The 27167-nt window shown below is 57.8% G+C and overlaps 1 protein-coding gene across 1 annotated transcript in view; it reads right to left on the bottom strand.

The window, feature by feature from the left end:
- Positions 1-7764: 7764 nt before the first annotated feature.
- Positions 7765-27167, bottom strand: part of KIAA0232 — a gene marked incomplete at both ends in the record, with an annotated part of 42720 nt that continues 23317 nt past the window's right edge. The window contains 5 exons of the mRNA XM_084233325.1: positions 7765-7944; positions 10245-10342; positions 14775-14883; positions 20865-24159; positions 26108-26189. Coding sequence (XP_084089451.1) covers positions 7765-7944; positions 10245-10342; positions 14775-14883; positions 20865-24159; positions 26108-26189 — 3764 coding nt within the window. The remainder of the gene's footprint in view (positions 7945-10244; positions 10343-14774; positions 14884-20864; positions 24160-26107; positions 26190-27167) is intronic.

Here is a 27167-nt window from a genome sequence, read left to right as displayed (position 1 = left end):
AGTCTCCCGCGGCCCCCGGCCGCCTGGGCACACGGAACGCCCGGGCTCGCTCAGCTCCGCGCCCGGCACCTGCACTGCCCGCGGGGGGGCCCGGGAGCCCCTGCCCCTCCAGCGCTTCCTCCTCCCCACTCCCCCCCACTCCCCGCCCCAAGCCCGCACAGAGGGGGTGCTGCGAGGTCCACCGGGTGCAGCATGAGCCCGAGTGTGTGTCCCCTCCGCGCGCCCCCCTGGGCCAGAGGGGTGGACCTTTGGTGGTGATGGCCGGACGGCTGATTCGCCGCCTGTCGGGGTGAGGCCACCCACGCCACGGCCGCCCCTCCTCCTCCCCCGCGGCCTCAGCCCCTGAGAAGAGGGAGATGTGAGAGGGATCGCGAGCTTTCGGGCCCGACAGCCGGGCCGCCTTCCCAGCAGCGGTGTTTGCTGTGTGGCTCCGGGCGCGCCACTAACCTCTCTGAGTCTCGCTTTTCTCAGAAAACCTTCGGGGGAGCGACCCGCACGTCCCGTGGAGGAGCTAACAAGGCTGTCTTCCTCCCCACGGTCTACTGCCCGACCCACGACTTCCCCATCCCAGGGGTGCCTTCTTGGACGCACCCCACTTTTCTCAAACCTTGGCCCCTATTTTTCTGAACTTATCCACCCACTACCAGCCCCCCCCACATGCATGCACACGCATGTGAATGCATGCACAGAATGCAGCAGACATACATGTATACGACACACACATGCGCACACAGGTGCACCATACCAGATGTGTGTGGCACACACACACACAGGGCACTCGCAGGTGTGCAACAGACATCGCACGCATATACACAGACGTGATACACAGCACACGTGCATGCAGACACACAGGTGTGCACGCCAGAACTGCACACATGTGCTTGTGTATTCACAGTGCGCAGTTTGCACACACGTTACACACATGCACACGCTGTGCTTGTGTGCGCGTGCACACACACACAGAGCTGGTTCCTAAGTGCCCCCGGCGCCCCAGGCCTCCCGCCCCTGGGGGACGCGCCCACCACAGAAACGGCCAGGCCCATGCAGAGCCGCCCCGCTCTTCGGGAAGGAGCAGGGCTCCCCCTCCACGCCCCGGGTCTCTGCCCCAAGGGATGTCACCAGGGCCCACCCCCATCGCTTGTCCCAAGACTCGCCCCCCATCACACCCCGTGGGGCAGCAGGCCGCACACCCAGGCAAACGAGTGGACGGTCCACCTCTGCCTTCAGGGCAGCCTTGCTGTGCCCACCCAGGCCCCCGGTGAGCCTTGCTGCTCCCTGGCTGCAGGCGCCTCAGAGCGGTTCGCGTTGCCCAAACCTTGTAAAAGCCCCACCAGGCTCCTGCGCCCCCCTCCCCCAGAAATGGGGACGTCTGTCTGCGGCTTTGGACCCACGGGGCTCCCGGGCAGGGTGAGCAGCAGGCGGGCTGGGGAGCCTGGTCTCCTGGGCCCCCGGGGGCCCCGCTCTCCCAGCTCAGCACCATCACCGAAGGCCAGCAGGGCCCGCGTCATCCCCCAGCGGCTCGGCGCCCGCCCGTGAGGCCACAAAGCAGGGAGCCGTGTCTTTGGTGTGATGCGCTTGTGGCTTCAACCACCCCTCAGTCCCCCTCCATGGGGCCTCCCAGCAGCACGCAAAGACCGCTGGCCGCGGGCCGTCTTCTCCAGGGCTGGAGGCGGAGGCCGGGGAGAGCCCAGCCAAGCAGCAGGCCAAGGGCACGGTCACCGCGGAGGGCGCTGGACACTGACCTCGTCCAACTGCAGGGAAGGGAGGCAATAACACGCCATCTTTTTTTCAAAGCTGTGAAAGTTCTAGAAGCGTCTTTGCTGCACAACAGCTGTTTCTAAAATCCCTGTCCAGCCCTCGAGACCCCCACTCACCCAGGACACAAGGGGTGGCCCCCGTGGCTCCCAGGATGAAATCCACACCCTTCTGAGCGGCACCCTCGCCCTCCCACTTCCCCACACTCCAGCCCGAGGCCCGAGGGCGGGCGGCCAGGCCTCACACACAGCAGGACCGGCACCTGCCAGGCACCCCTAACAAAGTGGGTTTCCCCGCCCCAACTTTACAGATGAGGAAACTGAGGCTGCGAGGATGAAGACCTCACCCTGGGAGCCAGGACTCAGTAGGAGCCAGGCCTCCCTCGGGAGGGCCGGGAGCAGGCTTGGAAGGGAAGGCGGGGCCCACCGCTCAGGCAGCCTGCACCCGCCACCTCAGCGGCGCCGGCCAGCCCGGGCTGTGAGGGGCGGCCAGCAGCGTCAGCCACCCACCTGCAGTCACGGGTGGCCAGGGACCCGCACGTCTGGAAGACGGATGGTGGGGCTGCTTCTGCAGGGACGGCCCTAGCCCCAGAGGGAAACCTTTGCAGGAAGCTCCCTCCACCCACCTGCTGAGACGGCGCCCCTGGCCTTGGCTGGGCCGCAGGCGTGAAGGGCAGAGCAGGGCCCCGCATGCCTCCCAGCCACTCGCCTGCCACCCCCCAGGTGCCGGGGCGGGCGGGGCTGCGGGCAGGGACACTGAGGCAGGATACGGAGTCCTGGAGTGAACAGTCCTGAAATGTCCGGCCTGGGGGTCAGTTGGGGGGGGGGGGCGGCCTTCACCCCTTTCCTTCAAGCTCCTGAAAGCTCAGTGCAGCTGGAGCTCAGCCAGGCTGCAAGACCCTCCAGTTCCCCTGGGAGAGGTGCAAGAGGGAGCGCGGGGGCCGAGGTGCCCACCGATTCAGAGACACGAAACCGCCAGCCCAGGCCGGGGCCAGCGCGGAGCAGCTCCTGCTGTTGCGGAACGTGATGTGGCCCGGCCCCATTAGCAACTGAGGTCCACAGAGCTTTTCCTTCTGCATCAGCGGCTCCACGCCAACCTGAAGACGCCTGGCCCCCAGAGGACCCCAGGGCACCCGAGCCTCGGCCAGGTCAAGGTCCGCAGGAGGCTCCGCTCCTCCGCCGCCCCGCCTGCGCCCAGATGCCCTCCCGGCGCGAGGCAGGAGCCAGGAGGTGCACGCGTGACAGAGGCCCACGGTCAGTGAGGGACTCAGCCCGAGGCCCGGGAAGGGGCGGTGCGGCGGGAGCTGTGCGGGAGCAGGCCAGGGAGCGAGGCGTCAGCCCCGCCTGAGCCACCTGCTCCACGGGGGTCGCTGGAGGACAAGGGCTGCCGGACCGGAGCTCTGAGAATGGTCCCGAGCTCCAGGTCTGTGGTCACCACGGGCAGGAGAGAGGCCCGAGCGCAGAGGCGAGCCCCCAGCATGGCAGGCGCCCCAGGAGGGGCTGGGGGCAGGGTCGAGGCACCCACAGCGGTGACCACGGGGAATGGGGCCCGAGCAGAGCTGATACGGCCCCGGCCTGGGCGAGCGGTCTGGCCTCCGCTGGGGCGCTGAGTCAGGCCCGGGGCAGGGCTGCCCCATGCCGCGGCGAGCCCTGGGAAGCCGGGGCCTGGAGTCTGGGGGTCCGGCACAGGAGACCTGTTCCTCCAAAGGGGGAAAGCCCCTTGAGGTCGGCCAGCCCCACTCCCTCGGTTCCCTGTCCAGCGCCGGGTCCCCCGGGCCATCGCGCTCAGGGCCCCAGTCCGCGGGGGCCTCCAGCTCAGCCCACAGTGAGCCCCCGGGGCCCCACAGTCCACTCAGCTGCCGCCAGGGGCTCCCCTCTGCCTGAAGTTCTGAGAGCAGAGGGGCGGGGGGAGGGGGCGTGGAGGCCGCGGCCTCGGGGTGACCAGTCAATGGCAGACACAGCTGCCCGCTGCTGGCGGCCAGTGCTCCCGGTGCACCCCTTGGGCTTCCGCGTGAGCCTCACGATGGTCGCTGCGGGTCGACGGGCAGGAAGCAGCGGCGGGCGCGTGGGCAGCTCTGCCCGCAGCAGCTGAGTCGGAAGAGGACCTGGGCGTGTGGGTCCTGCCCCGTGTCCCCCCGCCGGCCCCACCCTGGCACTCGGGAGCTCCTGCTCTGCCCGAGAGGGTGATGCTTCGCGGGGCACCACTTGGCCTCAAGAAGCCATAGGTGGAGCAGGTGGTGCCCCCAGGGCCCCACAGCCGGGGAGGCACTGGGAGGGAGGGCGGCCCCTGCCCGAGGAAGGCCCGCCAGCTACTCCCAGGGCGAGGGGCCAGGAGCCAGCAGCGAGCCCTCTCTACGGCCTGGAAATGAGGGGCAGGGCCCCGTCTGTGACTAGAGGCCGGGGTTCAGGCGAGCCAGGGCTTGTCTTTTCATCCCATTCCAAAGGTCCCCCCCAACCCTAGGGCCCCGACTGGCTCCCTGGAACTTGACTCAAAAGTGGGACACCCACGGTTGGTGTCCCCTGGGGGGACGAGGGAGGCCAGACCCCATTCTGTTCCTTGGATGCCAGGTGGGCTGGCTGCCAGCGGGCGAGCTGGGTCTGCTGCTGCCCTCTGGCCCAGTCGCACTGGGAGCTGCTCCCTGCCTTTGACGTGACCCCACCTGAGAGGGCAGCCACCTGCAGAGCAGGCCCCTGTGGGGTCTGACCAGCTGGAAGGCCCTTGAAGGGCTTGGGTGGAGGCGGCCGACGAGGCGCAGCCCGCGGGCGGCACCCTCTCCTCCGAGCGGCTGGGGCAGCAACTTCCCGTTCGCACTCCGGCTTTGCTCTTTTCCAGCCCAAGGGCCCCTGCCCCAAGCACACGGCAGCCCCACTCACTGACTGAGCGTCTGCAGGGCCGCACCCCTCCCACAAGGCCCCGTCCTGCTGCCCAACCAGGCACAGATGAAGTCAACGGGCCGGGGCTCACGGCCCTAAGCGAGTCCTCACAACTCATACAGCACATGTGACAGAGAGCCCAGAAGGATGCCAAAGCTCACCTGACGGAATCAACTGACCAACACCCCCAAGACCCCCTTTTTGCAGTCAGTGGGATCTGGGCAAGATGGAGGTCTCCGGCACACTGAGCTCCACGGTGCTGGCGCCATTTAATCCTGGCTGCTCCCCGCCACGGGATGAGGCCTCCGCCAGTGCTGAGCTGCTCGAGCAGCCAGGCTTCTCCCTGGCGACAGGCCACCTCCCAGGGCTGTCACTCACCACCCAGAAGGCCACCGGGACCCCAGGCAGCCGTCACTTGCACGGACGCCACCCAAATGTCAGGGCACAGCGTCCGTTCCAGCCTCGCGAGTCGGGCAACACGAGGCGCCTGTCCTGAAAACGCCCCAAAGGCCACGCTCGGGCGTGGCCTCGCCCCCTGCGCTGTCTCCAGACCCAGGAGCGGGCGGCTGCAGGCGGGGCAGCCCTCTCGGACGAGACGGGCGGGCAGGTGGGCAGCTGCCGACTGCTTCTGACAAGCACGCTCCTTCCCGCGATGACCAGCGATCACGCGAACGTGTATGAAGCTGCTTTGTTTTCCCCCCCGAAACCCAAGGACTAGGTTTTGCCTACCGCCTAGAACGAGAGTGCTGGCGTCTTCTCGAGACTCGGGCGGGAGCTGGGGGAGCAGACTCCGTTCTCGGCAGACGGCCCCCAGCCGCTCCCGCGGAGCAGCTGGCCGGCACGCTCGGCGAGGCCCGGGAGGGCAGAGTGGCCGGGAGCGCGAGACGGGGCCCGGGCGGCTGTGTCGCTGATGGACGCGGTCCAGAGGTGGCTCGGGTCCTTCGGAAGGAATCTCTGCTACGACGAATAAAGACAACCGACTGTTTTCAATTTTTTTTTATTTGGTGTTAACTCCACAAGAAAACAACAACAAAAAAAAATCAGTTACTCTGGTGTACGTGAAATCAGAACAATACAACCACGGGAAAGAAATCTCAGCCGAGGAATGAGAACCGACCCTTCAGTGCTATGGGTTTGCAACCCGCTTCATACCACAGTGCGTCTCAGCGTTTTGCCAACTTTTTAAAAAATACGTTTTCTTTGTGATCACTCTGTCACAAAACTAAAATCACACTTTCAGCTCTGCTACTGAAAGCCTCGAGGCCTCAGTCCCTTCACTAAGAAAACCAATAAATACAGAACCTGTTAGTCCCCTCGCCCACGGAGGACCCATCCCCCCGGGAGGCCCGGGCCCCCCACAGCGTCGGGAGGCTGTGCCGTCCCCACCGGCGGCCCCTCCGGGGTAAAAGCAGCTGTCCCCAGTCAACTGAGCTAAAGGTTGTGTCTGAAATATACTTATTTGGTCTTTGCTACATAAGCAACGATTTCTAAGCTGATCGTCACTGTAGTGATTTTAGGAATTTACAACTTCCAATTCTTTTTTGCCTTTGCTGTTAAATTATATTTCAGTGCAGATGCTAATCAACTTTTAGGAAGCTCCAGAAGAAAGAAAAATACATAAAAACCTTATAAAGTCTGTAAATAAATAAGAGCAACATAAAACCTTACACACACGCGCACGCACACACACACCCACTTCAAAGTGTCAAAAGATGTGCTGCATCGGACAAGCCCTGACACGCGGCGAGGGCAACGCCGGCGGGGCCACGGGGCGCGCACAGGCAGCACCCCGGAAGCTGGGCAGCGCCACGGCCCAGGGCCGTCGGTGCCATCGTCAGGAAAAGGCCACCAGACCCAACGCTCAAAGCGAATCGCGCCTCCCCCAGCCAGCCCAGCTCCCGGCCGGCCCCCAAGCGTGCGCCTCGCCTGCCAGCGGCGGCGTGAAACGGTCCGGACCACAGCAGGCTTCTCCGCAGCCCCTGACGCTGCGGACATGCCGAAGCCGCCTCACACACGAGGCCTTGGAAACAACGAGTTGAAAATAAAAAGGCAAAATGCTTAGGTTTGGCGAGTGTCGCTCCTCCAGCTTCGGGCGCTGCCCCGGGAAGGGGGAGGCGCGAGCAGACCAGCACGCGGGCCCCGGCTCCCAGGTCAGGGGGCGACGGCGGGAGAACCCTTCTGCTGCCCGCCCCGCAACCCGCCACACACACACAACTTGCCCAACTCAAACATTCTCTCAAACAAAATGTGATCTAAGCTCTAATAAACCACAGCACAAGGGGAGCTAGCTGCAGCAGCCAAGGGTTCTTGGGGTGATAAGGTGTCACGTCAAACGTTCACAATTTTGCGTTTTGGGGGCTCCAATTCTCTAAGTCACCAGAAGATCACAATTTGCAACTAGGGACCTCACCACGTCCCAGAAGACCGGCCACAAATCACCTTGAAGGTGTCTCGGTGCCACGAAACGGCAGTCTCAGCACGTGTTGAGGGAGCACTCTCACCCCGGCTGTGTCGTCACCACCCCGCACCCCAGAGCCCTGGCTTCTTCTGTTAGCAAGAAAGTCACAAACCGCAGTATCTGCCATGATACTTTGGGGGGAAATCCTAAGACAGAAAACACAGTATTTTCTAAGTCTCTAAAGCATACCCCTGCGGGTCCTACTTCCAGCGTGCATGAGGCTGCACTGAATGAAGACCGTGGAGGCGCCACCCATGCTTCCCTCTTGCCTTCAGAAAGGCACTGATCCGTGCCAGGGCGAGTGTGAATGTCCCGGTTCTTAGAGAACAGAGCCTAAGCGTCCCAAGCTAGCGTCTCTGAAGCGCGGAGGCTGCCCGGGCTGGGGCCGCACGGCTGCAGTTAGGAGGAGGGGCCTGCAGGTAAGATGCAAAAAGCAGTGATACTTCTAGGACAAGCACATGCACACCCATTCTTGATTGGACAACACTATCTAGTCTATTTCAAAGAGCCAAGAATTTAACAGCTGGAAAAAAATCTTCACCAGGAGAGCTGTCCTCAACTCTAAGAGAAGCGAGAAGAGAAAGAGAATCACTGATCGGGATCAGTTACGTGAAGAAGCCGCCTAAGTGCTGCTCTTGGGTGACAGGTCTCACGCGGGGAGCGGGGGGCTCCGCGGGCTCAGAGGTGAGTCCGGGAGAAGAGCCCCTCCGGGCCGGGGCCCGCCCACTCGCCTCCGCCTTCTGCGCCGGTGTCTTCGGAGCCGGAGCTGCCGCTCGAGCACAGCTTTCTGCGGAAGCCGCTGGCCTTCGCGCCACAGTCTCGCTCTCCCGCGCACCTCGCTTCATAAACAGAAGACACCTAGGACCAAAGGGACAGTTTCAACACGTCAAAGAGCCAGACTGTTCACAAGGGCGTGAGAAGCCTCACGCGGAGGGCGAGCAGCAAACCGCAGGGATCCTCCTGTGGAGACTCAGCGTTTCACTGTTTCCAAGCACAACCGCCCCTCCACCCCGACGCGCGCGGGACCCCAACCCGAACCCTCTCCACTCAGCGCCCTGACCACGCTGGATACATCGGGGCCGGCCGGGAGGACCGGAGGACGGGACATGGGGCTCCGAGGGGTGGCGGACACCACCACACGCCTGCCCACCCCCCGGAGACCGCACGCCAAGGTGCCAGCCACCCCGGGCCAGGCGGCAAGCGGTCCTCCGAGGAGAGGCCTCCCCCTGGAGCAGCAGCGGCGCCGGCCGGAACCCTCGCTCTGCTTCTGAGAGAAGGTTCTGCTGAGATCCGGGGCTTCTGAGCAAAACCTCTGTGGTGCAAGGCAGTCCCCGGCAGGTGCTTAACCTCTCTGGCTCCTGGGGCACAGTCGCAAGTAGTGCCCGCCCCAGTCACAATAATCAGCACCACCCCTCCCCGCCTCGGGGCTCCCCGGTAGCCAGGAATGCTCCCCCTCCCACCAAGGACGAGTAAACGAGTAAGAGCAAGGGCCGCGCGTGGTGGCTAGCCAGAGCCTCCCAGGCACAGTGGCCAGGCGCAGCGACCACAGCCCCGTTTGGCAGCTGGCAAGTGCCCCGACTACAGAATGGGCAGCACTGAGCTCGGCAGCACATACTCTAAAGTTAGAAGTATTAGCAAAGCCCCCCAAGTCAGAGTAATCAGCAAAATTATAGAGTTAGCCTCAGTTACAGAATTAGTAAAGGCCCCAGAGTAATTAACAAGACACCCCAGTTTTAGAACTAGCAAAGCCCCCCAGTTAGAGTAACTAGCAAGGCCCCCGAGTTAGAGTCTAGCAAAGTCCTGTTACAGCAACTAGCAACCCCCCTGCTTATAGAACCAGCACAGTCCGGTTATACTAACTAGCAAAAAAGTCCCCCAAAGTGCTAGTAGCCAGCACCCCCAACACCCAAGTGGCAGTACTATCTCTGGCTGAGCACCCCCAAGAAGAGGGAGGGGCACAGGAAGTCAGCCATGCCAAGGAGGGAACACAGGATGGGGCTTGAGGGCAGGGCACGCGGGCAGAGCATGAGGACAGAGCGCGTGGCCTGGCGGGAGCCGCTCTCAGCACAACAGCCAAGGGCCTTCCGTGCAGGCGCGAGGGACAGAGGTGCCGCACGAGGGGGCTGCACATCAAGAGCCTTGCTATATACAAGGGCCTGAATTCTACACGCCTCAGTTTCCTGCCTGCAAATGGCAGGACGACAGTCCGGGCCTGACAGGGCTATGTGAGGACTGGATGAGGCAACACTGAGCTCACTGTCCTGCTGGGCGGGATGGACAGTGGAGAGGACAAGGAGCAGGAGCAGGCAACCCAAGGAAAGGCCCGTGCAGAGTCTGGGCCGGGCTGGTGGCTTGAGCAAGGGACGGGAGCCGGCGAGGCGGAGGCTTCCAGGGGCTGGGAGCTGGGGGTCCGCACCAGCAGACAGGGGGAGACACAGGCTAGAGAAAGGGGCGGCAGGGCGGTGTCGAGCTTGGGGGCTGACGCTGGTGGCAGAACACGGCCCCACGCTGTGTCAGGCGAGACTGGTGGGGGTCAAGGTGGGCCTGCATGCAGAGTCCGACAGGCCGAGGGGAGCGGGAGAGGGCCAGCAGCCCGCGGGCCCGTGGGGCCTGGACTGACGCTGACAGCCACCTCTGAGAGGAAAGGACGTTTCCCGAGTCGCTGGCAGGGTTGCCTGCCTAGCTGGGCGAGGTCTTGGCTGGACGGACCCCTCCACCCCAGGGGCTCACAGGCCAGTGGGCAGGGAGACAGGTGGGGCTGGAGTGCAGTCGAGGCCACGGCTGCCCGAGGGTTCTGCGGGCAGAGAGAAAGGCAGTCCCGCTGCGAGGGGGTGCCCTTGTGGCGTGCACCGAGAGATGGGAAGGGTGCCCACCCCCGGACCCTGAGGGGTGGGTGTCAGGTGTTTATCCAGATGCCCTCTGGCGGCTGTGAGGACCGGGGGGTGGGGAGGTGGGCGGGGACCGCAATCTGGGGGAGCCCTGGCAGTGAGCGGTGGAGGCGGGAGACCACGCAGCCGGGTGGTCAAGGCCAGGAGGACGGTCACGCCCGGAGCCCGGGGCTCGGGACTCCAGGGCAGCGGCCTGGGGGTCGGGGGCGGGGGAGGGAGGGGCGGTGGCCCTTTGCAAGTGAAGAACAAGGAGCAGGACAGTCCACTTACCCTATTAAAATCTAACAGACGCTCTTCATTACTGGGCATTTCTTTAGCATCTGGATGCTCTTCCATGCCACTCTCGGCCCTGGCGTGTGTGTAAGGTTCTTAACCATTGTGACGGGAGGAGGGAAAAGAGGGAGAGGGGGAAAGTCCATTAAGACACAGTCACGAAACAGACATTCTTGTTTCATTTTTTGCTGAAAACGCGCGCCTCGCCAGGCCTGCTACCCCCGGAGCGCTCGGGCAGACAGCGAGGGCGACGCGCCGGCCAGCGTGTCGACAACACACGGCGGCGGCTTACAAACCCTCCTAACGGTGTTGCTGAGGCCGCAGGAACAGGCCGGGGCCCACACAGTCCTGCTGCTCAGCCGGAGACATCGCCCGCCAGCACCCGCGGGTGCCCAGGAGCACCGCACGGACCGCAGGCCGGCTCTCCAGCGTCCGTGGACACAGACGATGCACCGCACACGTTCACGTAACAAACGAGTGGGGGGGGTGGACAGAAAGTACAACGGGGGAGCCCCTTGCTTGTTCTCCCCTAGCTCAACAGTGCTGGGCTCCCGGCGGAGGGGTGGGAGCAGGGGCCGGGGGAGGGCGGCCAGGGGCCGGCCAGTGCCCAGGGGACGGACTGCAAGCTGCGTGTAGAAAGGGCCTGGCTATTCGTTGTAAGCAATGGTCATGCCCAGCTGTGCCCTGTGATCCCCCCGAGAGCGTGAAGAGCCGCCTTAAGTCCAGGCCCACCTGAGCTTCTCAGTGAACCAGAAGGGCCTGGGGACTTAGCATTTTCTGAAAAGCTCCCAGGTGAGTGCAATGCACAGGCAGGGCTGGGAACCCCTGGTCTTCGTCCAGACCGGGCCCTGTCCACCGCCACATGGGACAGGCACTGGAGCTGAGAGCAGTGAGGCCCCAGGCAGGCTGCTGGAACACCGCTGCGTGCTAGGCCTTGACTCCCGAGCTTCTAGCCTCCGCCCCGCCACCCTGTGCAGGACAGAGAGGACACACAGGCCACGCTCAGTGACGCTGCAACCTCCCACCACGGGGCGGGCCTGTGCCACAGAGAAGGCCATAGGGACCCTACCTGGCCTCTCACCAAGGCGGCCAGGCCACACTGCACTCGCTGTAGTGCCAGCTGCCTCAGCCAACCTCAGCTGCCAGCTTGGGCCCATGACAGCAATCCGGGCTCTGGGAGGAGCAGCCCCCAGAACACGCCTGGGAACGCTGCTCGCCTGCATGTGACTTGGGGCACATTCTTGAACCCCTTGGAGCCCCAGTCTCCTCATCTCTAAAACAGGATCTGCAGCCTTGACCTCTGTGCATCTGAGACAGGTATAAAGCCCCGGCCCACGCAGTGAAGCCATCTACAGCTGCTTCCGGCCAAAGGCCGGGCTGGGCCGACGCCTGAGGACAGGCAGGAAAACCTGCTCACCCACCTTGGCGGACACCTTGTGCTCCACAGCCCACACCACACTGGGTCACCACTTGCACGGGGAAGCCGAGGGTGTGGGAAAGTGACTATTTCCCTGACCAGGAGACACTCTCAGACGGAGCGAGATCCACCCCCTTCCTCCTGCCTCGGGAGTCCGTGAGGCCAGGCCGCAGGAATCAAGGTGACAGCTACCACGTTCCGGGTCATGGCTAACCTCTAAGCTGGCTTGGGGCGCCTTGCTCTTCACACCCCTCCTCCAGGCAGGATGCAAGTGGAGGAGGCAGCCAAGACCAGTCACCGCCCAAGGCCTAGCGGCTGCTCAACTCCAGCAAGACTTGTCTCCTGAGCCTGAGCCCCCACCTGCTGGCCACACTGTTTCCCTGCCCGGCTCTCTCCGACCAAACACACACGCTCACAACAGGCCTTCCGAGCGCTCAGGGCCCCACTGCTGAGTGTGGTGAGGGCACCGACACACATGGCCTCGCTGCCTGGCTGAGCTCGCCCCACCATCTCCCATGGATCCCCCTTGCCGGGCATGTGGGGCACCTCCTGCACAGCGGGGCTCCTGCCTGGTGCCTCTCCCTGCAGGAGAAGCGGCCCCAGCTGACATATGGCTTGTGACAGACTCACCTGATCAGGAAGGCAGGGACACGGCCTATCTGCCTCTGCATCCCCAGTGCCCAGAATGATGCCGCCACAGGTAGGCCTGTCAGAAGCCAGTGGGTGTGGACAAGGACAGCAAGGCAAGCAGGCGGCAGAGCAAAGGGCCTGACAGATCTCGAGGCGCTCGGTGCCCCACTCTTAAGAGGGGTGAGCCTTGTTTCCTCCTTTCTGGGGACAATGGGAGCCCCCCAGTCAGCCCCTGACTTGGAGTTCGCTGGCTGATCATTCTACATGCACAACACACGACGCTGAGCAGCAGAGACGCGCGTCCAGCCCCTTCCACTGAGTGGGTGGAGCGGCCTTTTTCCTGGCTAACCTCCAGAGACTGCACCCATCCGGGGAAGGCTGCCAGAGGATGCTCCATAATGTCCCCCCAGGCACCAGGCAGGGATTCCACCCACAGCTGTGAGGTAATGGTCACTCAAACGACGAGCTGCCAGCCCTCGCCCACTTGAAGTTTCTCCACAGACCCCCTCACCGTCAGAGAGAAGATTCTGCACAAAAATGACTGACAGCTGCCCCCAAGGGACAGTGGAGGTAACCGAGGGCCTGCTGCTAAGAGCTGGGCCTGGATCCCTTGCTGACTAACAACAGAACAGGGCTAAGGTGCCAGGCGGCCTGATACCCTTACAGGGCAGGTGCTCCTGTGCTGGACAGTCAACAGTCAGCCTCAGCTTCGTGGGGAGGGGGCTGCCTGCTGCTCCCTCCCTTTCTCCCTAACCCTCCTGGGGGCTCTGGGCCCCCAGGTCTTCACCAATGTTATGTGCGAAAGGTGCTCTGACCCGACGCTCCAACCCAGGCGCGCCAGACTGACCGACACCAAGGTCGGTTTATGCTCCCGTTGACCTGGGCTGCTGCGCAGGGCAGTCGGGACGGAGTATGGCAAACGACTCAACCCGAGACTCTGCTTCCTTCTCAGAGCCTGGGGGCAGCACCTCACTGGCCTCTGCAGGGACTGCACAGAAGACTGACAATGTCCTGAGAGTAATGGAGGGCGACCCTCCTGTCAGCTGACACGAGAGCAGACTCCCCAAGCAGGACACTGCAACTGGGTGGGCACCTGGGGCTCTCCCAATGACAGGAACCTTGCAGGGGGGCGAGAAGGGAGGTGGGGCTGGGAAGCGCTTTTGTGCCTTCAGAAGGAGACCTCCCCCACCCGCCGCCAACCCTGCAAGGCTGCCAAGGAGGAAGGCCAGTGGGGTGTCCTGAACATGGGGGTGTGCTCAGCCTTGAGTGCATGCAGGCCCCAAGTGGTGACCCATGAGCTGGGAGACAGGCCAGATATGTGTGCATGTAACTACTCACAGAGGGTTCACATGTTCCTCAGGGCTGACAGGAGAGACATTAGTTAACTCAGTGCAGCAGCCAAGTAAGCAGCCATCTGGGCAAGCTGCCTCTGGGCCAATGCATCTAGCCCCCCACCACGGTTCCTCCTTCTCTCAAAAATTCAGATCAAGATTTTGCACAGCTTCTGGGGTCCACCAAGGAGGCTCGCAGACTAAAAACATCATCTTCGCCACATCTGCTCCTGCCCCTTCCTGCACTAGGTCTACTCTGACCATCCTGTGTCCACTTCTCACCGGAAGTCACTCAACAGCCTCTGGAGTTTCTCGACAAAACCCATGAATCCCAGCAGGAACCTCTGGGTCTTCAATTCTGTCTCCGCTCAAATGCCAGGATTGCGCGCACGCACGCACGCACGCACACACACACACACACCACGACTCCAACACCCTCAGACTCGAAATCCTCATGGTCTTCCCTTTCTGCATGTTAACTCCACCCAACTCTGTAGAGCTCCCAAGCTCCTAGAAGTACCTTCTCTGCCTGCCTTTCTGGCCTCACCTACAGCCAGCTGGGCCCTGACGCCTCGACTTGCCTTTGCAAGCAGTTCTTCCATGGGGCCTGCTCTCCTGGCGTCCCCACTGCGGCAGGCCTACAGCCTCCACACAGCTGGGATCGCGGTGGCGGGCACTGCCATGTCTCACACCTCTCCCACACCACGCTGTGACTGAGTTTAAGAGTAGAGTCCAGGTCACATTCATTAGTGTCCCCAGTGTGCAACAATGCTAGTCTCTTGGTAAATTTTTTATTGACTGATACTCACTGCAAAAGAATTTATTGCCCTGGGGCCTCCCTGGTGTGTGTTTCCCCCCAAATCCTAAGTCTCAGCACTATGAAGTTGTCACCTGCCACCATGCCCTGAGTTCGATCCCCGGCCAGGGAGCTGACCCACATAGCGCAGCAGACCTCTCCTGCCTCCCCACCGCTCCCCTCAGCAGTGTGTTTCAGTAGATTCACCTGTCTGCTCCCCACTGTGTCTGGAGAATCCTCTCATTGCCTGTACCTCTGGCCTGCACCCTAGCTCTTGTATATACACACAAAAAAGAACTTATTGCTCTTAATGAATTAGAAACAGAATGAATGAATCCAACCAGCCTCCTTACCTTCACACTCTGGCGCAGGAAAAAGAGGAGAGTACAAGGCTTTTTCCCACCAGGTCTGCTTTTCTTGACTTCTATTCATTCCTTGCTCATCAGTGTTCAATACAGGGAACTGTTTAGACAAACCAATATAGAAAAATTTACAAACTTTTTCAGGATAAGGGAAAAAAAATCAAACATTATTAGTTATAAACTACAAACCCAGGATTTTTAAATAGCTGTTGCCTTTTTAACTGTTCTAGAAATGGTGTGTCAAAAAAAATGCCGGCGTGTTCAGAGCACATAAAGTAGGTTTATCTTAAGAAGCACTTATATTGGAAGTAGATGCAACTTTTTTTTTTTTAAGATTTATTTACTTATACATACAAGAGCTGGGGTACAGGCCAGAGGTGCATTGGGTGAGAGGATTCACCAGATGGAGTGGGGAACAGAACAGGCAGACTGACTGAAATACACTGCTGAGGGGAGCGGCGGGCGAGTGAGGAGAGGCCTGCTGCGTCATGTGGGTTGCTCCCTGGCCGGGGATGGAACTCGCGCTGCAGCTTCACAGGTTGCGTCTTAACCCCTTGCGCCACCAGGGAGCCCCGCAACTCTTAAAAAACAAAAAAAGTCTTACAAGGCAAAAACATGCAACAGGAAATACCCCCGAGGAGGGCAACTTTCTAGATTGTGGGGGTGAGGGGTGATAAGGCAGCCCTGAGTCTCCACCAGCGCGAGGCGGGGTGTCCTCTTCTTTACACACTCAAGCAGGAGGAGAAAGGAGAGAAGCTCGGGAAGACAGATTACCTCACTGTCTTCAAAGAAAATCATCTGCTCAGGTGAGAACCAGAAGGAAGTTGAGACTAAAGCCAAATAATACAACTGAGAATAATTCGAGTTCAAAGCAGGCAAAGGCACGGGCGAGGGTCTGAGCCCCGAGGGCAGGCGCCCACCCTTGTGCCTCTCGGGGGCCAGGTGGCACGGCAGCGGCGGAGGCTGAACCCAAGCGCCCTTCTCCCCTGCGGGTTCGCAAGCCCCGGCAGCCCTCAGCCGGCGGCAGCGAGGCCGGGGACACACTGGCTGGGGCGGCAGATGGCAGCGCGCACGAGTGGTCGAGGCACAGCCTTGAGGGCGGGGACGAGGAGACCCGCCGGGGGCCGTCTGCGGACACAGACACGCGGGTCCCGCGCTGCCTTTGCTTGCTGACAACAGGTCCGCGGGGGGCGGGCTGGTCCTGGCCTCCTTTCGGAGCCGCAGCCCCCGCTCCCAGCAGACGCGTTCTCCAGGGAGAGGCTGTGGACACCGCACAGGACTTCCCTGTTCTAACAGACACGCCGCCGGCCGGCCCGGCTTCAGATGCGAACTGCGCTAGCTCCTGATGAGCACGGAGTCTCTGCTCGGACCATGGGGGAAAGACACTTCAAACTTTCACCGAAGTTCAAAAAGTATTCCTAAATCAGAAACTGAAGGACGATCAGCCCCCTACCCAGAGAGATCGGTGAACCCTCGCAATTTCCTCCGTGTGTTCTAACAACGCAAACCAGGACTGCTGCCAGGCAGACAGAGCCACGGCTAGAACAGATGCGGCCAGGCCCGAGCCTAACGAGCACAGCAGTGGGTTCCGGGTCCCTGCACCTGGCACGTAATTCACCGCACGGATGGCCTGCCCAGAAAGGCCTTGTCTCCCTGTGAAGGCACACTGTCCTGCGAGGCTCCTCAGGCTGCCCAGGGGACCACCGAGGGCTCCCCGGGCAGCACCCTCCCCACCAGCGACGGCCCAGGCACTACTGAAGAGATGGACATGGAGGCAACAAGGTTCTGTTTGGGAAAAAGAAGGCGCTGGGCAGGCTGTGGCGTGAGCGAGTTCGAGGAACCTGTGTGCTGAGCACAAGCTCACCGCTGCCCTCCTCAGGATCCCTGCGGGAGGGAGCAAGGATTCACGGGGCAGCGCAGGATGGAAGAGCAGGCTCGGGGGCCAGGCCGGCCATGCGCAGAGAGGAAGCGAGACTGGAACGGAAGCAGGCGGAAAGCTTCTAAGGGCGGGGTGCACCCTGCTCCTGCCCCCAGCTCCTGGCACAGTCGGGACTCGGGGCTTGCTGGCCTGAAGAAAAGCTTCTTGGCTTTAGTCTCAGTTTCTCTCCCTCCTGCTGAGATCACCGTAAGGAACATGCTGGTTTCTGCCAGTTTGGGGCTTTTCTCTGTATCCTCCATCTGAATGTCGATCCCGACGACCACGGTGGCACTCACCCCATCCTCGGCGGCCCCGAGCACGAATTTGACGACTATGCCTTCCTTCCTGACGCAGCAGTTTCTAGCTGTCGAGCTGCTCACAAAGAGGCCCAAGCGCTGCCTAAACAATGTCTGCACAATACAAGCGCTCGACTTCGGGTTCAGCGGAGAAAGAGAAAGAACGAAGCTGGGAAACAAAGCGGAACGCGAGCCGCCGCCCGGGTGAGCCGGCCCCTGCCGTGGCTTCTCGGCTCCCATTCTCACCAGCGAGCATCCCTCCAAACTGCGCCTTTGCAGGGAAGCCTGACCCCAGCCCACCCACCGCACCCCTGCCAGCACAGCTGCAGCTGCCCACACGGGCCCTGAGGCCTGTCTGCTGAGCTCTCCAAGGTCAACCCCAAGCCCACCCATGCAGGGTGTCTGCGCCTCAGACCTGGTGCTGGGCACCGGGCCGGCTCCTGGCAACTGATGGAAGAAGGGGCAGTAGAGAGACAACCCAAATGCGGTGCAGGAAGCCCGGCCGGCCAGCCTGTGGAGGAGGACGATGCCTGGCCACGCTTCAGAAAGGGGCGCTTGGGAGAGGACCGCGGTCTTCATCCCCCACTAAGAGAGCCCCCGCTCTGGTGAGGAAGAAGGGGCCTGGGGCCTCCTTTCAAGTTTTATTCTAGGACCAGGGCCTGGAAAGCGTGCCTTTGCTAAGTCAGTCTTGCGATTTGGGTCTCAAAATGAAACAGCTTCCAGAGGCCTCATTCTCTGGGAGAGGAGGAAGAAACATGAATGAAGAGGGAGCGCGCGCAGCAGAGAGCAGAGGGCTCCACGGGGCCTGTGTGGGTGCCCATGACTCCCAGGCCCCAGCGCAGTGGGGAAAGCGGCCTGTCCCTTACATCCTGGGACCCGCATGTGCCTGGCAGTCACAGGTGCTGCAAATCCACAACAGAAGGTGACGCGGCGGTGCAGTGGGGTGTGGTGCTAAAGCAGCGTGGGCACGGGGCCCCTCTCGTCAGCACTTTGCAATTTCCACGCCATGTGGTCCGCTGGGAACCCAGTCTCCTCTCCTGGACCGTAAATGCCTGAAGCCTTCTGCTGCGTTTCTGTGCGTCAAAGCACATGGTACTAGCCGGCAATCAGGTAAGTGATGAAGAGAACATTTTTGCTATAAAAACTTATGCCCCAGGGCCTCCCCGGTGGCGCAGCGGTTGAGCGCTGGGTTGCGAAGCTGCCCGCAGCCTCTGCAGTGCCGGTTCGATCCCCGGCTGCTCCCCGGCCTCCGGGGGAGGGTCCCGCATGGCGCGCAGACCTCTCCTGCCGCCCGCTGCTCCCCTCAGCAGTGTCCTTCGGTCCTTCTGCCTGCTCTGCTCCCCGCTCTGGCTCTGGTGAATTCTCTCGCCCTCCCGCCCTTCTGGCTGTACCCAGTGCTTAAATAAATAAATAAATAAATAAATAAATAAATAAATAAATAAATCTTAACAACAAAAAACTTATGCCCCAATGGTATGACACCCGAGGCCTGCTTTGCTGGCCTCCCTATTCATTTTACTCTTCAGTAACCAAGAATTAGCTGAGGCAATTGCCCTGCATGTAGGACAAGCTTCAGGCCTCTTCACCTTCGCTCTGCTGTCCCGTCCGCCCCTCTTGCTCGGGTATGTCGAGAAAAGCTTCCTCAACTCTCACAGGCCAGGAGTGCGCCTCTGGGTGCCCAGGTGCCCTCACCTCCGCCACACCACCTACCAAGGTACGCAAAGCTGCATTTGCTCAAATGCCTTAGAAAGTAAGAAATGGCTAGCTGTGCGGTGGAACAGTCTGCAGACAACAAAAAAGGAACCGTGATGACAATAAAGTGCCATTTCAGTTGAAAGAAAAAACAGGAGGCGACAGAATGAACATGTCCCGGCTTCAACGGGCACAGAACACCCGGGAGGGACCCGCCAGGGCTCCCTGTGGCTGCTGTGGAAGGGGCCTCCTCACTGTGTATGGACCTTCTCGTAACTTCTGAATTCAAGCCATGCGAATAAATGATCTTCCTCACGGCTAGACTGAGTTCCGCGAGGGCAAGCACAGCGTCGTGCTCGCGCAGGGCACCGACCTCACACCGGGCACCAGTCCTCCCGGGAGCCCGACCACTGAGGCACTGGTGCTGGCAGGCGGCGACAAACGACCTTTCGCATGGGGCTCCCGTGCTCTCTGCAAAGACTGTCCTCGGGAAGATGCAGACCCTCCCAGGCACTCTCCAGGACTGACTAGGCACAGAGAGCGGGAGGACAAGATGTGGGTCCCAGGCTGGCCCCAAACTGTCCCCTCAGGACACTGTCTCCCCACAGCTCAGGTAAACCTGGGCAGTGAGCTCGGAGCCAGGTAGGAACTGGGTGCTGCCGCCCCCACACAGCCAGACGAGGACACCCCACCTCGCCCCGGGGCGGCACTGGTGGCCAAGAACATTCAAGACAAGCGGAATCTGGTAACACCTAAATACAGCAGCGTGCCAGGAGACAAAGGAGTAGGTAGGGCATGATGGAGAATCTTGCTTCTTTCCTCATGTTCTTTCTTCCCAATCTGGAACCAAGTGAAATCCAAAGTACAAAGAGGAATATTTAAGGCTGAAAGGTGGGGCCGTAAGCAAACAGACAAAGCTAACAACATCGCTTCGCAGCGGCCCCAGTTTCAGTTTCAACTGGACTCAAGCCTCTGTAAGGATGTCCAGGCGAGCGGTGGTTCTGCGAGCGGTGGTTCTCCAGCTCCTGCGGGGCTCCCTCCCGTCACGCACCCTCAGGCCACACCGAGGTACCCACCCACACACGCGGGAGGCGTGGTCCAGGCATGCAGGGAGCTTACACTCTAGCAGAGCACATGACCAACTCACAAAAATGGAAAACGAAAGAGAGAAGCGGAACAAAGTACAGGAAAATTCAGAGACAGGAGAGATGATCTCAGATGGGGGGTAGGGGTGGAGTAGCGGGGCAGAGAGGAATCGGGGAATGTATCGGTGAAGGAGCGGGGTCTGGAGAGCCTCGTGGGAGGAGCACAAGGTGTGTAAGGTGGGAGTGCAGGGCAGCCAGGAGGCCACTCCTCTGCTCTCTGGCCCCAGGGGCCTGACTTCTAACCACCTCCAACTGTCTAACAAGCTGATCCCGGAAAAGGCCGGGCACTGCGGCCTGACTGCCGAAAGGGGCAGTTCACACACTAGGCCTTTCTGTGAGAAAGGTTACTTATGCCCTGTGTAATGCTTACGTAACCCATGTAACCTCAAGCGACTTCTCAGAACTAGTCAGAGCACAATGTCTCCCACTAACAGAACTATCAATATTAACTGGTCTGACAGACCTGCGGCTGAGCGCACGGACTTGGCAGAAAGCAAAGGAGCCTCCACAGAGGTCCTACCAAAGCTGTCTGGTTGCACTTGCTCATTTTCACTTGTGCCACGATACAGATGTAATTCACCATGCACGTAAAACGTAAGGTTTCGTGACTGATCAACATTTCAAAAGCTGTTAGAGGGGTTGCTGTGTAAAGACACCTGTGCTGTTCCTTCCGCTGCGTGAACAGCCCCTTCCCGACCGGCCAGCCTTGATGGGTGGACATGAGCGTGAGGTTTGGCTTTGAGCATAGCACATGCTGGTCAAGACATCACAGAAGAGGCTCGTATCCTGTGGTTTACTTTGGAATGTCTTTTCTCTGCAGAAAATGTTTAGTTCAAATTTATAAATACCAGTCATTCTACATCCTTCTGTAAAATCATAAAAACGGTAATTTTAAGAGATTTAAGCTAAGTTCCCAATAATTTATCTTTCACTGTCTGTCCCACCGTCTTTCACTGCTGGATACGGCTGTGGGCCGTTGGCTGCAAGTCTGGGCAATCCTTTTTCAACTACCCACACACGGGACACTTACCTCTTCCGGCTGCCCCGGAGGAACTGGGTCATCTTCATAAGCAGGAAACTGACAACCTGCTTTGCAACTGCAAAAATTATTAATTTCTTCCTCACAGTGAGCCATTATTTTACAATTTGCTCCTGAACTTCCTAAGTCGATTTCCAGAGAGTTGCCCCCGCTGCACCCCGCACACTGACTCTGCTTCCCTGCCGGGAGCGTCCCAGCGGATTCCTCCTGGGAGTCCAGGGATGTCTGAGCACTCTTTTCCATTCCAGATTTCTTTAACCTGGGAAGGAATTTTCCAGACTCCAGCTCTGATTTTCCATAGTAATGGCCTTCTTTCTCTGCATCTTCCTCCAGTGGCTTTAGATCTGCCTGTGGATCTTCAAACGCATCAACCTGAGGCGGAAGGGGAATATTTGCTTCATCTTTCTCAGATTCAAATTCTGACTCACTTCCCCCTCCCGGGGACAGCTCAGATGCAGAAATTGGACGAAAGTGAGTCCGAGGAGAGATCCGAATAGCCCGATACTGTGTTCTGTCAACACCACAAATCCTGGGGTGGAAAGGCTCACTGTCTGAATCAGAGCAGAGGATTGATTTCGGTTTAAAACTAGGGCTGAAAGATGCAATCCCTTCAGGTTCAAATGAACATTCTACATGAAGAACTTGTGAAAATGGATTGCTCAAGTCAAAGGAGGAGAAGGAATATTCAAGTCCAGGGTCTTCAACTTGAAAGTTACCACAAGCTCCTAGTAAGTCTTCATGGAAGATAAAAGAGAACCCCTTGTTTAATCCATTTTCCCCGCTCTTAGGCTGATCGCTCTGATCAAATGACATGCAGGGTCTCCACAGCTGCCTGTGGCCAGGAGCAAAACTGTTTCCCGGGGTCATGAAGACATCCGTACCAGCTATTGTCACCACGTCGGAAGCTGCACACTGCAGCAGGCTTCCCTTTGTGTGGCTGGGTGGCACCACTGCCCACTCCCCATCGCTAGTAAAGGTCTTGAGTTCTCCATAAACGCCTCCGAGAATGAACGTGCTCTCTTTATCTTGGGCTGCGTCCCAGGGCTTGGAGGGAGTCGTGTAATCACCACCGTCCACCTTCGAGAGCTCACCAGAAACAAAAGCTCTTTTCTCCGCGTTCTCTTTCTGCCCCTCCCACAGATGGTACTCTGACCTCTGCACAGCCTTACTGGGCACCTGGAGGGGCTCCATTTTCGCTTCAGCATCCAAACAGCAGCAGTGGTTATTTAGATCTGTCGGAAACAACTCGGCATCCATCCCTTCTATTTCTACCATGGCTACAGAATTCCTACCTGCCATCTTGGCCCAAATGTCTTTAATGACCCCTGAGCTGTAGCTGTCTCCTTGCGGGCTGCTTCCGCCCCCTACCTGCGTCGTTTCAAAGGTTTTGTTTTCTGTTTTTTGTTCTAGCTGAATACCACAGACAGATTCTAGTTTAGATCTTTTTTTGAAAACTAAAGTAGGAATTTCTGCTAAAGTTCTACTGTTTTGCTGGCAAGTTTCATCTTGCAAAAAATCTAGAAGTTCTTCATCTACATAATTTGACGAGACTCTAGGAACTACATAATTCATGTCTTCTGCATTAAACTGCGTGGATTCCTCAAACTGAATATTCAATGTCTCATTGTCTGAACGTGTCTCTTCTGAATGGGACCACGGGCTACACGTTCTCGTTGAAAGATTTGAACAGTGTTCATTTTCTTCAAAGGCACTATTTTTGGTCCATATTAGCAACCTAGACTGCGTTTTCCCAAACATATTAGCACTGGAATCTGTATTTTCATTTCCCAAGTTGAGTGTTTCAAGAGAAAATGGTAAAACAGAATTACTGCATTGCACTTCAAACACTGAAAAACAAGAGTTTATACCAGATCCTTCATTAATATCTGAAAAGAGCTCCTGGTTGCCAGCGAGCAAGCGCGGCTCAAGCACTGTGCTGTCTAAGAGCGGAGAGAGCCGAATGGGAGAATCACCTCCAAAGCTCTCCCCGTCAGCATCGCCAGAGCTGGATGAACAGCACTCCCAGAACTGCGCCAGGCCTCCGAGGTCCTGCAGGAAGAAGCCCTCGGCACCCCCGGGGCTGGTGGAGTCTGTCCGTATTGCACGATCCCCTTGCAGCTCCATCCCATCTAACACTATGCAACATTCTGCCTCAAAATCTGCTTTCTCTTTGCTTTTCTGTCGAATCATATTCAAAATCCGACTTTCTCCTTGCATTGTCTCTGAGGCACCAGGATCCAACATGGATTGATCAATATCCACTTCATAGAAGTGGGTTAATTCTGATAGATGAATATCATCCAAGTATTTGTTGTCCTCTGGGAGAGAACAGAATGAGGTCCCAGTGAGGTCAAGATCCTCGTTTATAACCGCAGGCATTTCGACAAAATGACCATCGATGAAAGTACCTGCCGGGAGGTATGTTTTATGAATAGCATTGCTGCTGAGGCAAAGACCTTGCACTGACTCAGACAGCTCCTCCACCGCCTCTGACGTCAGGCCGCCTGCATCTGGCCTGTTCCGGTATGTGGTCTCCAGCTTGCTCTTCCTGCTCAGAGGAACGAAGTACTCGGCGATCGGCTCGGTATACCACAGAGGCTCCTCTTTATACTCCTTCTCGCTTCTGCTCTCCATGTACAGGTCTCTGCCCTCGGTGCTCCCCGCGTCCTTCCGCCCCATCTCCTTTAAGGGTCGCTTACCCCGTTTGCACAGCTGTTTGATGGACCCGCTGCTGCTGCTGCTGCTGCTACTGCTGCTTCCAGCGTGAGTGTTTCTCTCTGCCCTCTCGCCATGCTTCAGAGACAGCCTGTTTTGCCCATTCCGCCCTTTTTTATTTCGAATTTCTCGTGTCTTATGTCTCACTTTCACACACTTCATGGATGCTTTTAGTTCCCCCTGGTTACCACCTGAACTTGAGCCTGCTTCACTGGAGCCGGAAGACCATGTGCGAGGGCGAATCTTTCCTTCAGGTTTATGTCGAATTTGCTTTTTGTACAAAGCAGGCTTCTCTTCCATGGTGCCATTACTAAATTTGTTCTCCTTCTCATTTTTGCTTTTGCTCTGGGTTCTCTCATGTGCAGTGGTGGGCGCTTCGTGGCTTCTGCCCTTGACGGCCTCGCCCTCACTGTTGCAGTCCTTGGGGGAGGACGTGTCTGTGCTGGCGGGGGGCGCTGTGGATGACGAAGAAGAGCGAGAGTAAGAACAGACCGGAGACTTGTTCCACACAGTCATGATTTCCTGCAGGCAGACGGGTTTCTCCGAAAGTGGTGGAAACGCTTCATAGTACCTGGAACAACAGAACCAAGAATTCCAACAGTGAGCACGAGCGTGTGTCAGATGCATTAAGAGCACATCACAAGGCGGGGGAATGGGACCGTCCACCCTAATAATCGACATCTACATCATCCTATAATGACCGACATTGAAATACTGAACAGTACAGCGAAACACTTATCCCTACGTATCAAGCACTGAGATATGCTCTAAGAAAATATGTAAGATGACGGTTTTTATCTTCAAAGTTTGAATTTTAATTTAAGAAGTCAAAAATGACAAACACTGCATGGAAAAATGCAATCTTCAATAAGAGTATATGAAGCTGAATCTCAGCTACTCACCATGCTTGTGATTTTAAGCTAACTAATAATATCTTGGTGCATTTCCTCAACTGGAAGGCGGCGATCATGACTAACTGCACAAGGCCCTTGAAAGCCTTGGGGACAGACACAGCTGCAGAGTCAGACAGCAAGGCAGTCAAGAGCACGAGTCTGTAAGTCACAGTCCGAGTCCCGATCCTGACTTTGCCACTAAGCCCGGTGACCTGGGCATGTCACTTGGCCTTTGCGGCTCACCTTCCTCACCTACAATGAGGTGAGGGGAGTATCGACCCCGCAGAGTTGTAGGGGGTCAGGAAAGTGACATGTGTAACGAGTCAGAGGCCTCGTTGAGGGAGTGCTGTTCACTGTCACTGTGTCCCAAGAAACCTCAGAAATGGCAGGGATTACCACGCACAAATGTTCAGAAAAAGAGGATGCCAGTGAGGCCTACAGCAATCAGAGAAAACAAACGAAGTTCCAAAAATGTAGTTTGCCGGATCTAGTGCTGAGGCGTGGGGCCTGTGTGCCAACATGGACACGTTGCTGTGCTCATGGCATGAAGCCTGACCAGACCATGACCCCTGGGAAACGAGAGGCTGGCTTCCGAGAGCCTGGAACCAAGGTAGGGCGAGCTGCCACCTGGTGAGGGAACGGGCAGCCACTGCTAACAGTGGAGTGGGACAGTGCCAGAGGAGACGTCTGGAGTCAGGCTGGCCACCAGGGACTGAGTCCTGCAGGCATCAAGTCAAGGTCACCTGGGAAGTAGTGAGTTTTCATGGGGCCTAATCCTACACTTGATTCTCAAGTTTCAGTCTATCCCAAAAGTGTCAAACAGAAATCTGTTGTATCATGTGTAATTTTTAATGTTCTAGGAATCACATGAAACGTCTAAGAAACAAGTGAAATGAATTTCAATATATTTTATGTAACCAAATACACCCATGATTTTACCATTTCAACATGAAATTAATACTGAGTACTAATGCCACATTTTTACACTATGTTTTGCACCAAGCTTTCCGGTCAGGGGAAACTCTCACCTAGCACAGCTTGCTTGAACAGCCCAGCTCAGGGGCCCACGGGCCACAGGCCTCTGGCGGCTGAGTCAGACAGTGCAGGTCCACACAGACCAATCAAATGCTACTCTTCCTTAGGCTTTAGGAGTTCAGAAGATTCAAATAAAATAAATACTAGCGAAGTCTGCTTTCAATGCAGCTAATCTTCACACTAACCATTCACAAAGAAAGAGCTAACAGCATCTTAGGAAGTAAGTCCAACCAGGTCAGTGACCTGCCTTGTTCCCTTCATAAGCACACAGGGAATGAGGTTTCTCAGTGTGAGGCGAGGACAAGCACCATTCCTCACAGCTGTCTCCAAGGACTGACGTGACAGCATGTGAAGAGGGCACTAGTAATAACCTTGCTGTTTCACTCACTTGTTTCACAACTATTGATTCACCATGTGCGGTAAGGACAGGACCAGCTTATCCACCTTTGAATTCTGTGTGACAGCAAGCACGCAGTCAGTGTCTCCTGAATTCTAAAAGGTGAAACTAAAGAGCAGGTGAACAGAAACCGCAAGCCATGTACCCGCAGCCAGCCTGGTCTCCGCAAAGCCCACGCTCACAATCTTACATACATTTCCACTTGATCCTTCGCTGGAGGGGATAGTTCTGCCTCGGGAGAGGAGGAGCCCTCTAACTTTTTGTGAATCTTCTCTTCTGTTATGAAACAAAAATTCAGACAGATTTACCTTATTATCTAGTTAATAAATGCTTGTGTTTTAAAAAGCTTCTCATGCGACTTTACTCAGAAATTACATAGGCTTTTGTGGTTTAAAAAGAACTCTATACCAGTTTGTTTTTGTTTTTTAAGATTTATTTTTATTTATCTATGCATATAGGAACTGGGGTGAAGGCCAGATGTGGGGGGGCAGTGAGAGGAGTCACCAGAGACAGAACGGGGAGCACAGCAGGAGGATCTACTGAAATCCACTGCTGAGGGGAGCAGCGGGGAGACAGGAGAGGTCTGCTGCGCCCTGTGGGTCAGCTCCCTTGCCAGGAATCGAAATCAGGCCACAGTGGCTGGCAATAGCTTGACAATGCTGAGACTTTAACCCCTGCACCACCAGGGCAGCCACACAGTCTGTCTTTAATAAAAATCTCTTCCTTCAGTGCCAGAGGGATTTCTCTGGCTAAATCAGATTAACAATGGCCCACGAAGTGGTACAGTCCTTTAAAGGCAATTAATTAAGAGACAGAAATCGGGCCTCTCTGGTGGTGCAGGGGGTTAAACACCACACAATGAAGCTATCCACAGCCTCTGCAGCACCAGTTCAATCCCCTGGCCGGCCAGGGAGCTGCCCACATAGCGCAGCAGACCTCTCCTGACTCACCCGCTGCTCCCCTCAGCAGTATGTTTCGGTCAGTCTACCTGTTCTGCTCCCCACTCTGTCTCTGGTGAGTCCTCTCACCCTCCGCATCTTTGGCCTGTACCCCAGCTCTTGCATTCATAAATAAATAAAAATCTTAAAAAAAAAAAAAAAGAGAGAGACAGAAATTCCCTGTGTACTTATCAATTATACCAGAAGGAGCACAACTATTTGGATTCCAAAAATATTTTCTCACAAAGTTCTGTCCTCATGGACTTCATTCATGTTGAATTATCTTGATTAACACTAATGCGTAAAGATTCTCCAT

This window comes from Talpa europaea (genome assembly GCF_964194135.1).
Source record: "Talpa europaea genome assembly, chromosome: 5".
Lineage (NCBI taxonomy): Eukaryota > Metazoa > Chordata > Mammalia > Eulipotyphla > Talpidae > Talpa > Talpa europaea.
The sequence above is the reverse complement of the archived record's forward strand: the minus strand, read 5'-3'. Positions and strand labels throughout refer to the sequence as shown.